The 13,964-nt window shown below is 38.2% G+C and overlaps 1 protein-coding gene across 1 annotated transcript; it reads right to left on the minus strand.

Annotated features, from left to right (window-relative positions):
- Positions 1–670: 670 nt before the first annotated feature.
- cbx6a (chromobox homolog 6a) lies at positions 671–12,602 on the minus strand. Its single transcript, XM_038304797.1, has 5 exons — positions 12,336–12,602; positions 10,557–10,600; positions 10,351–10,416; positions 7,171–7,237; positions 671–6,762 (listed from the first exon to the last, which is right to left on the minus strand). Exons 1-5 carry the CDS (start codon positions 12,402–12,404, stop codon positions 5,548–5,550), a joined length of 1,461 nt encoding a protein of 486 aa, XP_038160725.1. The 5' UTR covers positions 12,405–12,602; the 3' UTR covers positions 671–5,547.
- Between the last annotated feature and the right edge of the window lie 1,362 nt (positions 12,603–13,964).

The raw sequence follows: 13,964 nt of genomic DNA on the forward strand, positions 1-13,964 counted from the left end.
ATGAAGGTAATCGCTACTCAAGCTAGGGCAGGAATATAATTGATAAATGATTTCAATACGCAGTCTGACCTGTGAGGGTATAGGTTAGTTTAAAACCCAACCATTTTTTATGATGATTCAGTCCATTCCTAAATCACACCGACAGTCTTTGAACAGACGTGAAAATATTAGCTCAAATCCTGTTAGACTGAATCCGTCTTGTGTCTGTGCAAAGCTAGCGGAGACAAACCAAAAACGTACAAAGGTGTCCCAAAGAAATATAGCTTCAGGTGGCTGGCTACAAAACGTATACTCATATTAGTTTAAAACTGCAGAATTTTCCTGTCAGCTTTGCCATTAAGCACTGTTTGTAACATGGAATAGATGTAGGGATGGGTGAAAGGATATAGCTGATCCTTGAGGCAGAGCCAGCTACTTTGTTATAGTTTTACTTATTTTAGACTGATATAGTCAGTTCAATCTAGTTTTACAAATTAAGACCAAAAACAAATTAGTTCAAGCAAGGTTAGAAAAGCTACTAATCAGATTCATTTGATGGGTGTGTACTGCAGCATTAAAAACGCAAACTGTACATTACATAACCAGCTTCCCTCCAGATGATTAATAGATCTGCTGCCATGCAACTCTATTTACATGCATTTTATACTAGAACAAAAAAGAGCTAAACAAATGATTTTAGAGTGCTTTTAATCAAAGACCTATTACAAGAAACACAAAAACAACACATAACAGGACACTGAATACATTATCTGTACAGCAAGAAGTTGCAAAACATGCTTCACATACATTTTACTGTCAACAATATACTCTGCCTTCTTCGCTTTACTATCAGTACAATGCAATTATTTCAAATGATCAACCAAAATAAAACTGCAGTCATGACACACGGAAAAATTCAGACTATTAAAAATAGCATTAAACAATGAGCCTTATATTGAAATAATAATATATATTTCAAACAGGTCATAACATACTATAAAAATATGGAGAGAAAAAAATGCACAAAACCAAGATCCTTCAGTTCGTCCAATTGGTGCTGATTCAGCACTCACACATTAAAACAATTTACAAAGGGAAACAAATAAGCATAAAAAAGATAAAATCAAAGAGAATAAAGAGCCCTATTTGGTTACAAGACAGGTCACTAAGTTGAGTTGTGCTACCCCACATGAGAATAAAATAAGAGAAAGAGGTGCTTTCAAGACTAATATCTTAAACATCTACCAACAGCTAGTGTCATCGCCACCTAGATAGATAAGATACGGAACATGAAAGATTTTCCAAACACTTTTCCATTCAGAGAGAGAAACTGTCTTTCATTTCACAGCATGTTTTTCATCAAAATATTCAAGGTAACCTACATCATTCATTTTTAAAGGTAGTCAGCTTATTTCTCCTCCAATGATGGATAAGTCATATTGGAAAAAATCCATTCATGTCGTATCACAAAAGCATGGAGAACAACAAGAACCATCCAGTACAGAACAAACAGATGAGGAACCCCATCTGTCGGAGACCACGGCTGCACCTCCAGATAACCTGCAATGAACCAAACATCTAAAACAGTGTGAACTTATTACAGTAATGAGATCCTAACAGTCAAGCTGAAGTCAGGACTATTTAACAGCCGTTCTAATAAGAGCCAAGCAAAAAGAAGGGTGCACAGCTATAAGGCAACACATGCGGAAAGGTTATAATACACTGAACCGAATGGCGATCTGGGATGGTCCGTAAAGAGCAGGAAGAAAACAAGTTCTCTAAATAATCAAAAGAATACCTAGCTTTAAAGTTCCCATTGTTTCTAGAACCAGGAGATGGGATGAAGAAAGATTTTGAATCATTGCTGCATCCGATGCAACATTTCCTTTTACTGAGGAAGGATGGAAACGATCAAAGCCAGTAGGAAGTTCTGAGAAAACCTTGGACTTGAGCCAAAAATTAAACAATAACATGACTTGAGCTTAGATGACAGAACGCGCAGTGATAGGGAGGGATATAAGAAGCAGTAAACACATCTGACTTACTCCGTTTCTGACCAGGGATCGGTGTATTTCAGCAAATGGCAGCAGAACCAATGGGAAAAAGAGATGCTTCATCTTTCCAAATTTTTTTACATTTTCCTGTTAGGGCATAGTTTAACAAATCGATTGGGGGGAAAATACCTTTTTACAGAAGTTACCTACTTTGCCTTCAATTAAAGGGGCTGAAGACTCAAATCATGCACATATTGTACATAGTTTTGTTTTTCAAACACATGAATTAAACAACATACTCTGGTGTTTGTTGTTTAAATGGTTTAAAGTTAAACGTCTAGCTACACTCGATGCTTCATCCAGACAGTTGAGGGTGGTAGAGAATTGAAAAAAAATAGATATTCTTAATGTGAACTTTGGATCATAACACAAACTTTAAATGTTTGACTATTTCAGTTTCTTCAAACCCCAATAAACATGAAGATGCTGTGAACCCTAAACACACTATAAGTGTTTCAATGAAAGTGGAACCACAAACATGTGTTTTCCTGATAGCCCTAAATTAAATCAAGTGCAAAAAATGAACTTCGGAAGCTGTGAAGTAGAGTAAATTCATGTAAAGCCCTCCCAATAAAGTCCAAATTTGTTTCTTTAACCTCAGTATAAATCAAGTTGTTCTATGGTGTCTTTAGCGGTTTGTTGGTGAACACTGGCAAACAAAACACATCATGATGACCAAGGAACCCCAAATGATCAGAGGGGAAAATAAAGAGACATTTTCAAGCAGAATAAGGCTTTAAAAACAATGTTCCAACTTTAGAACATCTCGCTTATCATCCGTCATCCAAAAATGAACCAACAGGCCTTTTTTTGGGGTTTATTTCCTGAATTATTACATTCAAAAAAGTACCACAAAAATGTCTACACATAAAAAATTGGCTGTTAAAAATTCAGAGTCAATCTGTTTTACTCTAAATATGGTATTTACAACTACGCTGAGCATAAATCTGCTCAAGTGTTAAGAGTTAATTGTGAAAAATTAAAAGCCATGCAGAGTAACTTTTACTCTGCATGGTGTCGATTAACCACCAGTCTCTTAGAGATCTTATGGATTTTGACACCAAAATTAGTGAAATTAACTAACTTTTACACTCATTTGTAGCCAAGAGTATGGCATAGCTACAAACCTACGAGGACATACATATTCACCCAACCAATCACACCAGGGATGGAGGCACTGATGGAGAATTTAACCAGACAACTATTAGTCCCAAATAACACTAAAAAGCTGGAATTTATAAGAGAACGTGAAAAGGCTATAAGAAGTCTGGTTCGCAGTTTGCTACAAGCTGTGGAGGATGCAGAAAACATCAGCCAGACTGACACTGAACTTTGTAGCTACATGGAAAACACTATATGCAGCTGAAAACCAACACTGCACGCACACACCGTTACCATGGGGACAGAGGAGAAGAACCAAGCTAAATGCAACAGAAGTTCACCTTCCAGCAGCAACAAACCCACACATACAGCACAAATGAACTAAGATGGTTCAGAGAGGTCACTGCATGAAGCAAAAAGGCCTATAGTTCAGACTTAAAGAATCTGAGACAAAACTTTCAAAAAATTTATGTTTATAAAGACTGTTTGAAAACTGTTAAAAACCTTTTTGAACCCACCAATCCTAAATGTGTAGACTTTTATCATCGGACTGACAGCAATAAGCAGACACAGAATGTTTCTTCCTCCAGCATGTTTTCTCTGTTTAACTCTATAAACAGGGTTTCCGCGGGTCATTAAAAGTCATTATGTTTTAATCAAGGCCTTAATTGGCAATTCATAAAATGTAATTATTGTTGCATTTAAAATGCTTTCGTAAAAAAAAAAAAAAAAAAAAAAGTGTATAAAAACAATTTGGTCTGATATATTGTATCACAATATATTTGTGCGGAACTGCTTCCGGTTGATGGTAAAGCCAAATGTTTGCAAAAGAAGCTTGAGATGGAAAAAAATCTAGAGAATGGGAAAATGCTAATTTCAACAAAAGTTGCTTTCAAACAAGGAATTTGAGACATGGATGCAGGTACTTCTTGATGGCATTAAAGTTATTTTTAAGAGCAATAAAAAAGCATTAAATTAGGGTTACTCATTTGTGTAAACCCTGATAAAAAAAAATATTATAGGCAGGAAAGTCAGCTACTGTCTGAAACTAAAATATTTTGCATCATCAAAACCTAGCTTCCCTCTGGGCTGTACAGGCTCCCATAAACTGCTCCTCGTCCATCTCTAGAAAGTGTTTTTAAACACGCTGTGGCTTGCTGTACGGTCTGTTGGCTATGATGTTAGCATTGTTCTGTTTGTGCACACAAACCACAACAATGAAGTTGATTCTGATCCGACTTCGTTTGAGCTCCTTTCATAACCAAAGGGCAAGAATAGATGGTCATTTGCAGCTGTAGCTGCAGATGAATTTTGTTCTAGAGAGTAAATACAGGGTGTTAAATACGAACATAGATTTTTATATGTGAAAATAAAAACTATACGAGTATTCTTTATCCCCCAATTCAGTTAGTTGTCTACACACATTTGAAGGTTGGGGTTTAAAAGGGACTAAATGTGCACAACTTTTAAGGTCTGTAAACATTTTAAATCCAAACCATTGCCTCTGAAATCCAACAGATGTTGGACCAGAACTCATCGTAGGTCGCGGTTCCTCAACCTACATGGGTTAAAATGGTGTTGGATAGGAGTGATGAAGAAGCTGTAGAAGGGGGTGAACGGATTGTAAGAGATTGAAGCGAGATTAAAACTACAGCAAGAATAACTTGGAAATTGTATTTTGAAATATTTGCAGCGTCTAAAAGCTAAAATATGCTCCTACATCATATTCATAAGCGTTTGATAAAGATGGAAGGAAAAGAAGGCCTTGATAACCTGATTAACTACACAGAACGGGCTGTTTTTTGATGCAGTCAAGTGCATTGCATTCACCTCGCTGTACTGACGCAGTATCTTCAGTTTAATTACAAAAAAACAAAAACAATCTCTTCATTAAACATCGGCTAGCTGGCTTTCAGAGGACCTCTCCAAACACCTACTGGTTGTCGATGGCTACCTACACCACAGAGGACAGCCTTCATCGATGGTTGGCAGACTTATTTCGCTTCCAACAAGTGTGCTTGATGAAAGCCAGCACAGCAGATGGGTGAGGGACGCGCCGTTAGGACAACTTGAGCTGCAACAAACAGGCGGCCCTCAGCATGTGTTTATCAAGTGGAAGAAAACAAATTCTGCTTTGTGTGCAAGCTGGATCAAATATGGCAATCTAAATGGCAAGAAGGCGAACAAGCTGCCTGCTTTTTTAAAAATCTTTTTTAGAAAAAATATGTTTTTTTTTACTCTTCCATGGCTGGGTAGCATTTAGTTACACTATATTTCATTGAGTATCTAACAAATATTGGCAAACCCCACACAGATAGGGTAGAATAGAGCTGAAGTGGCAACACTGGTAAGATATAATTTTTATATATAATTTCCTATCCTCAATGGCATTAAAGTTCGTATTATTGGATCTTTATGGCTTCGGGATGGCGGCATTCTCGGACGATGCGGCTGGTGGAGGGGTGGAGGCGTTCTCATCGCTAGCAGGAGAGGCGGGGCCGGATGCGGGGGTGGGGAACTCTTTAATGGTGACCGTTACAAGGTTGGTGGTGACATCAGTGACCACCACATCCTTGCAGCTCGGCGCCATTTCAGGGTGCCAGTCTGGGTCCCCCTCGGTGGGAACCCTTTGGGGATCGGCAGGGGCTGTGGGCTGATCTGGAGTGGCAGAGGAAACTGCTGAGGGCGACTGGGGCTTAGCTTTGTGATGGCCAGGACTCCTCCTACCTTCCTCTGAGGCTTGGGAACAGTCCATGTCGTCTTCATCTTGGTCTTCTAAAGATGAAGTCGGCGAGGAAGATGCTGGGACTTTGTCGTTTGCTTCTGAACATGAAGAGGCAGATGGTTTCTGGGTTTCTGGGACAGCTGTACTGGATTCTGAATCCTTGGAGGCTTCAGCGGCTGGCTGGGGGCGTTTAGCTGCGTTACTGCTCGAGTTGGAGGGAGCAGAGGAAGGAGGGGGGGCCTGGCACTGTGAAGAGCTGCTGTTGGTGTCTCTTGCTCCTGTGCTAGAGCAGGACCCTGTTTGGGAGTGAAAAGACATGGGCCTGCCACACTGCAGCCCAAACGGCTTCCCGTACATGGGGAAGCCCAGCATCTTCAGAGGAGGCTGGAACGGTCTGTAAGGGGCATCCCCCTTTCTGCCAATGATGCGATTGCGAGAGGGGATGTTTTGGCGTCCAGACTGCCCGTTTCTGGAGCCTGCGGCTGCACCCCCTCTGCCAGGCTTGTCAATTACCTTCAGGTTGAGGATAATCCTTCCTCTCTTGACTTCCCGAGGTTTGACTCTGCGGTTTAGGATACGGACGGTCTCGGAGAAAGGCGAGACATGCATGCGGGACGGGAAACCACTCGAACTGGAAAAAGCAGGCCCGACTGGGTGTGAGCGAGGCAGCGGGCGCCTGGACATCCGGTGGCAGCGGTGAATGTCTTTCTTCAGTTTGTGGGTGGCTGCCAGAGAGTTTAGTTTGGGGGAGGGCGCTGGGGAGGAGGAGGATAATGGTAGAGTATGAGGAGCGGCAGAAGAGGAGGCGGAAGCTGCTCGGTTGGAGGTGGACGAAGAGGAGCGAGGTGCGGTCTGGCGGCTGCTGAAGGCCCGGCTGCTGGACTCTCCTTTCTGACCACGGTCCTTAGGGAGAAAAGAGTTCAACATTTCCTGGTTAAGACATAAACCCCAACCAGACTGAGGCCATGTTGAGCATCTAGGTTTAGCACCATTCCGGCACGCTAAGACTTCTCAGGCTGACTTCTAATAAAGAAAACAGTTGTGTGAAATAGAAAGTAGGTCAACCCAAATGGTTTTTGTTTTGTTCTGCACCTTCACCTTTTCTTGGTCTCATTTATAATAACAGAACAGACTGATGTTCGCTGCATGGCAAAGACTTCAAAAGAGTTGTTTTTTTATAATTCATTTCATTTTTATACATTCATCTCTTTAGAGAGCATCCATTTTTCCCAGCTTCTTAATGCTATCTAATATTTATCAACAGTTTAATTTTTTAATAGGAAGTATTTTAAAACAAAGTAAAAACCATACCTTCATCGCTAAGTTCTTGGGTTTTGGGCCCCGTTTTTTAGGCCCATGCATTTCCCTTTCCCGTTCCCTAAAAGAAAAACAGAAAACAGAGTTAAAGCTAACAGAAAGCTGAAGAAAAGGTAGCGAAAGCATCGAAAGTAACGCTTTAACTGGGGCTTGTTCTCATTCTTCCCCTTTGTTTTCGTGTCCATGTTTGTTTCCATTTGATGTGTCATTTTTTAGCTTTGACTGGTTGGGTTTTTTTGTAAACACCTACGACAGAAGCTTAGGCTCTTTCAAGTGGCTTGGAATGAAATAGAAAAGAAAGTTCTCCTCAGATAAACTTCTCTGAAGAGGCTGGAGAGAAAAAAAAAACTTAAGCAAACACAACTTTTAAGGATACAAAATTCATGTCAACATCTTTCAGGAACAAACTGCGGTTTCAATGAGTGAATAAGTAAAAGTGCTGCGGTGTCCTTAGCAGGGACAAAGCGTCTGGCGAATGCTTTACAACGCCCACATAATTTTTGAAAGAGCAGGCCAGAGATGCATCACTCTGCTCTGTTTCACTCAGTGATAAAGCCATAAGACAGATCTTCTCAATCAGAAGTGACAAAATCTGACACCTCTGTTTTTAGTTGAGACAATTTTTTCTGGTTGTCTTGTGAGAAAATACACTGAAAAAGAACATAACATGATGAAAGAATTGTTTCTGGATATTAGGAGAACAAAGAGGTAAAGGTAGAGCCTGATTGGAAACTTTTTCATACAACTAGGTAAACTGCTCGACCCAGAATAAAAAGCATTAGTCAGGGAAGCAGGCAAGGTCCTGAAGGTGACTTTGGAGGAGCTGTAGAGGTCCACAGGTAAGGGGAAACATTACATTTGATAAGACCTTCCACAAATGTAAACTACATGGATGGGAAAAAAAATCATATAGAAGACCTGTTTGCTAGAAGCCATGTAGGTAAAACAGAAAACAAACCCATGCATCTGGTTAGGTTTTTCACCTATATGCACAACACCGTTTAGAAAAACGCAACCCTTCCCCCATACTGATGCACAGTAGTGGCTGCATCATGTTACGAGGACAAGAAACATGATCAAGGTTGATGGGATTATAGAGGGAGCATAATATAGAGGAATCCTAAAACAAAACCAAAAACTTCCCAGGAGGTTAAAAATTGAAAACTAGGGTGGAGAATTACCTTCCAGCTGAAGGAATCCCTAAATGTATAAAGCCTGTGAAATTTTGAATGCTTTGGATCTAGGTATTCATGTTTAAGAATGGTGCAAAAATAATCCAGCCCTCAATCCAGCAGTGATTCTGTAGGTAAAGTTCTTCTCCGTCCACTCGGACTGAGCTTTAAATATTTTGCAAATGAGGGATGGGTAGAAATGTCAGAGTGCAGATTGGAAAAGTTGGTTGACGCACGTCCAGAACCCTGCAGCATAATTAGGGTGACGGGTCATCCCACAACAGATCTAAAAAATCATCACTTAAAATGTCTCACATGAAAAACGTTATACAATTTCTAAAACAAAATAAAAAAAACATCATTAAACAAACAAAGTAATCAGATCTCATGTAGGAAAGGGATGTATGGATAACAGTTGATCCAAAAACTAAGTCTTTTGTTTTTAGCAAAGTTTATTGCATTCATTAAAAGCAGATTAGTCTGATTATGGGTAAAAGTCACTGGATAGATATGATCCACTAGAAAAGTTAAAGACACCGCTATGATACAACTACAAAACTGGTATTTTAAAAAAATAGAAAGATAAACACTAACTTCTTTTAGTCCATCATATAAAATCTGACTGAAACAAGGTTTGCCATTATAATTATAGGGTCTTTTTGTGAGACGCTGTTTCTATTTTCTATGTCTTTGTGATGAAAAGTGTGATTTTTTTCTTCGCAGCCATCTGTTTAGACAATAAGAACTTTAGTATAAAACTAAATAAAATAAAAACAAATAAAAGTAGTGGGGGTTGATGTGAAGCTGAACAATCTGAGAATCATAAGAGCTGCAGTTCCTCATCAGAACATGGAGATCCACCTCCTGAGCCTTTAATTGGAGGAAACCTCAGCTCTGCTGCAACAGAAAGTCAGCACAGAGGTCGTTTCTGCCCACTAACAACCTTTCACAGAGACTCTGAGCCAGGAAAAAAAAATGCATCTGAATTTGAATGCATTTGTTGATCAAAATAATCGTCAGTTGCAGCCCTAATTTTTTTCAAAACCAAATTTAAAAAATATACAAAAAAGAGTTAGTCTGCAACTAACGAGTAATTTGCAAATCAAATAAATCTGTAGATTATTTTTGCGACTAATCGTCACATAGGTTCCTGAAAGAACAGTTTTTGCAAATGTTAACCTGGTGAAATTAAAACTTTTCAACTTGAGGAGTTCTGGATAGAGCATATTGACAGACAAAAGAGTTTTTTATTATCTTAAATGCAAAATTTTTACATATATATATATATATATATATATATATATATATTTTTTTTTTTTTTTTTTTTTTTTGGAATAATGATTGCTCTAAGTAGGTTTGGTCTGCCAGCTAAAGGCATGTTTTAGAGCCTCTATACTTAAGTTAGCGATTAATCGTTTACTAAAATAGTTGACGACAATTTCAATAAAACGATTAATCATGATTAATCCCATCTATTGTTTCAGTCCTAGTTAATAGCATAAAAAAAAAAAAAACATTGGACCTTCAATCATCAATGGACGTTATGATGTCATTGTTAGTCTCTGTTGGTCTCCACATATTCAACCCATTAAAAAATACAATCAGATCATGTTGTTTACATAAGTCGTTTCATTTTCCATTCTTGCTACAAAGCATAGTTTGTCTAGTAACTGGAGCGCTGCATTGTATTGTTCTTGCATTCATCCACAAGTTTCCATTACATCTACATCTCTTAAACATGAAATTACCATTGCTTCCACCTCAGTCTCAAAGTTTGTTTCCTTCATTTTCTAGCAAATCTTATTTGCAGAAGAAGTCTTAGAAATGAAATGGAAAGTTACTGGATGAGCTGCAAAATGAGATTAGGGTCGATAAACATGCATTTGGAGTGCTGACCGCTGGGAGATCTTGCTTTAGTACCATTTCTATGGAATTGAAGAAAATGTGGAAAACAAAAAGATAAAAAAAAAAAAAAATGAAATGATGGACTTGACTGACTTACTTCTGCTCAAAGCCCAGGATGAGCCTGTCATCCAGGATGTTTTCCTCTGGCTCCCAGGTGCTGTGTCTAAACAGAGTTGGGGCAACGCAGCAAAGAATAGAAAAACATACAATTATGCAATCAGCCAGCTTTTGCTCTGAAAACTGAGAGCTGGCATGTTAGCAGCAGGGACAAGTTGAAAAAGACACCAAGAATGCAACACTTACTTCATGGCCCATCCTTTCCATTTCACCAGATATTCAATTCTTCCCTGCATGAGAAAAATAGATGGACCGTAAAAAAACAAAAACCTACATATTGACAAAATTTGTCCTGCATGCATTCAAATATGTTACTACAAACAAGTCCTCAATTTGGGCTCCAACACTTTGATTAATGATGATGTTACTGACTGCCTCCCCCACTCAAAAAAAAGCTATTTATTTGCCATCACAGATTGCAGTTTAGAGAACTTCCAATGAATTCTAAAGAAACCCTGAATATCATTTATTTCCTTTCCTTTCACCATTCCTGTTCTGCTGGCAGAAAAGGAGCTTGTTAAACTTTATTTCCAACCAAACTGTGGTTGATTTACTTGAAAAAGAGCAGATAAAAAAAAAAAGAAGGCATTTATTGCTTTGTTGATGGTGTCCAAATGAGAGATTTGTGGATCAAAGATGAGGGAGAATTAAAATCTTGTTTCAAAAGTGGGAAAAAGTATCAGTTTATTTATTTAGAGTCAAATGTTTTTACGTTTCTATCTAAACTGAGGAATACAGAACTTCCTTTATCCCTAAACTCTACAGCTAGCCACGTTTTTCAGGTATACAAATGATTTGAAAAACATGGCTAGCTGTAGAGTTTAGTTCAGCAACCTTCCCTTTAAAAATATACATGTGACAACATAAAAGTTAGCTTACAAAGTCTGATATCTAATATCAGCTTGTTTAATATTACTATAAAAAATACCCTCACGGTAGAAATTATCATTTAACATTGAGTTTTAATACTTTATGTTCTTATAAGAGCACTCATAAATATTCTTAAAATTGTTTGTATGAGCAATTTAGGGGGGATTTTTTTTTTTTCGATAAATCAATTAATAATGAGATAGCAGATAGCTTTTTACTAAATAAACCTGGTGAAACTAAAACTTTTCCACTTGAAGAGTTCTGGATAGAACATATTGACAGATGAAAAAAAAAATCTTAAATGCAAAATGTTTTTTTTTTTTTTTTACAATTTTAGTATAATTACTGCTCTAAGTGGGTTGCTCTTTCAGTCACATGTATATTTCATAGTCTTTACATTCCAGTAAATGATTAATTGATTATCAAATTAGTTGAGATTTATTTCACTAATTGATTAATCCAATTAATTTTTTCAGCCTTAATGAAAACAAATATTCCTTTTAACATCAATGGCACTTTTATGTAAATGTACATGCACAAGTTATACTCAAAAAGCAGCTGCTCCAGTGCAGCAGCCAAACCACTATAATCTATAGGGTATCTTCTAGAAATTTCTGCCCAGATGAAAACTTCTATAAACCTTTCATCAGCCATGCTGGATAAAAATCCGTCCTAGTCAGGTTTTATGAATAAAAGATCAATATTTTGGCACGCGCCCCATTGAAATGACCATCTAAACGCAGCCATAACTGCTTCCTGAAGCATTTAATGTCTTAAAATGCATACTTTGAGTGTATAGCTTTAGCCACAATTAGCTGGAGTGGGAAGAAAAAAATAACCCCCCCTCAGTTTCACGTTACATTCCTCATCAATCGTGCTTTGTGTTAATCTTTTCCAGCAAGCCGATTCTTTGTGTCACTGTTTTTATGACTCTGCCCATTGTTTCAATAAAAAGCCTTAGCTGAGGCGGTCCTAAGTTAGCAACGGCTATCAACTTATTGGTATCCGAAGGCCTAAAGCGCTGCATATAAGGTAGTATCAGAGCCTATAGACGGGGAGCCGCGGCAAACATCTGCAGTCAGGCACAGGGCTCACCTTACGGACGCGACGTTTCAGTATGGCTTCCGCGGCAAAAATGCGATCCCCCGCCGCAGAGAGCTCCATGCCTGCTGGTCGAGCTGAACTGCCTGTGTCGGTTTATCTCTGTAAAGTCGGCGAGCTCCGCTGTTTGCTATAGTAAGAACTCGGCCAAACCGTTCACACTGCACAACGATACACTCACACACAGGCTGTCATTGGAGCAGAAAAAAACAGCGGGGAGCCTACTTATTGCGCTCTGTCTGGGGTCAAACCTGGTCCCCGCGAGACCTCAGGATGAGAGGAGAAGCACCAGCTGCTCAAAGTGTAACACGGGATCTATGTATCAGTATATATATATATATATATATATATATATATATATATATATATATATATATATATATATATATATATATATATATATACATATATATATATATATATACATGTGTGTGTGTGTGTGTGTATATATGTGTATATATACAATCACCGGCCACTTTATTAGGTACCCCATGCTAGTAACGGGTTGGACCCCCTTTTGCCTTCAGAACTGCCTCAATTCGTGGCATAGATTCAACAAGGTGCTGGAAGCATTCCTCAGGGAGTTTGGTCCATATTGACATGATGGCATCACACAGTTGCTGCAGATTTGTCGGCTGCACATGTAACTGAGTTAATTAGATTATTTTATTTGATGAACCTTCTCAAAACACCTTTTATTTTATTAATTTACATGTTTGTTGTTATTTCTGTTTTATACTGCTTTTATTTAAAATTATTTATGTTTCAAACTCATTTTTCTTTGTTTTTCTTGGGTTCTGTATGATATTTTATTTTGGAAAAGAAGCTTTTATTTTTTTCGCTTCCGGTGTTCCGTGTCCGTGTCATATCGGCTGCAGCCATGCCATACTGCCCTCCTCAGTTCGCGCCAAGCTGCGCTGAGGAGAGGTAAGTGTATAGAACAGTCTTCTGTTTGTATATTAAATTGTTCTAATATCCTGAAAAGTATTTCTTTTTAGCTCATAATTCGTAAATATATTGTTGATTAGCTGTTTTGTGCAGCACAGTACTGGCAGTTACATTCCCACAGTAGTAACTTTTGTTGAGGTTACTGTGGCAACATGGTTTTTTTCTGTTATTTTGGTTTGTTAAGGTGCATGTGGGAAACTGGAGCCCAGAGTTGCTGTGCTGAATATGTTCTTGTTGTAAACAGGTATGTGAGTAATTCAAAATGTTATTTGGATGTCAAATTTATTTATTTAGTATATTTTCATATTATATCGGAGAATTGTAATGATTGGGCAGATTATTTTTGTTTGGGTTTTATTTTGTTTTGTATGAATGCAGATTTTACATAATTATCATTTAATTATTATAAATGAGAAATATTGTTTTTATTATTATTATTATAATTAATTCATTTTATTATTATTTAACCTCTGTGAGAATTTTGGTTTGTCTTAATGCATTCTCAGTTCGCGCCAAGCTGCGCTGAGGAGAGGTGCATGTGGGAAACTGGAGCCCAGAGTTGCTGTGCTGAATATGTTCTTGTAAACAGAAATAAACCGAAGCAAGTCTGATCCCTTCGACTCTTCATTCCACGACTGTTACACACATCCATGATGCCAATCTCCCGTTCCACCA

The sequence above is a fragment of the Cyprinodon tularosa genome, unplaced genomic scaffold, assembly GCF_016077235.1.
Source record: "Cyprinodon tularosa strain WSP-4 unplaced genomic scaffold, ASM1607723v1 ctg542, whole genome shotgun sequence".
In the NCBI taxonomy this organism is placed as follows: domain Eukaryota; kingdom Metazoa; phylum Chordata; class Actinopteri; order Cyprinodontiformes; family Cyprinodontidae; genus Cyprinodon; species Cyprinodon tularosa.

Coding starts and splice junctions, on each gene's coding strand:
- cbx6a (XM_038304797.1), bottom strand. CDS start 12,404: ATGGAGCTCTCTGCGGCGGGGGATCGCATTTTTGCCGCGGAAGCCATA. Junction 10,601..12,335: donor TGAAACGTCGCGTCCGTAAG/GTGAGCCCTGTG, acceptor TTTCTCATGCAG/GGAAGAATTGAATATCTGGT. Junction 10,417..10,556: donor TGGAAAGGATGGGCCATGAA/GTAAGTGTTGCA, acceptor AACTCTGTTTAG/ACACAGCACCTGGGAGCCAG.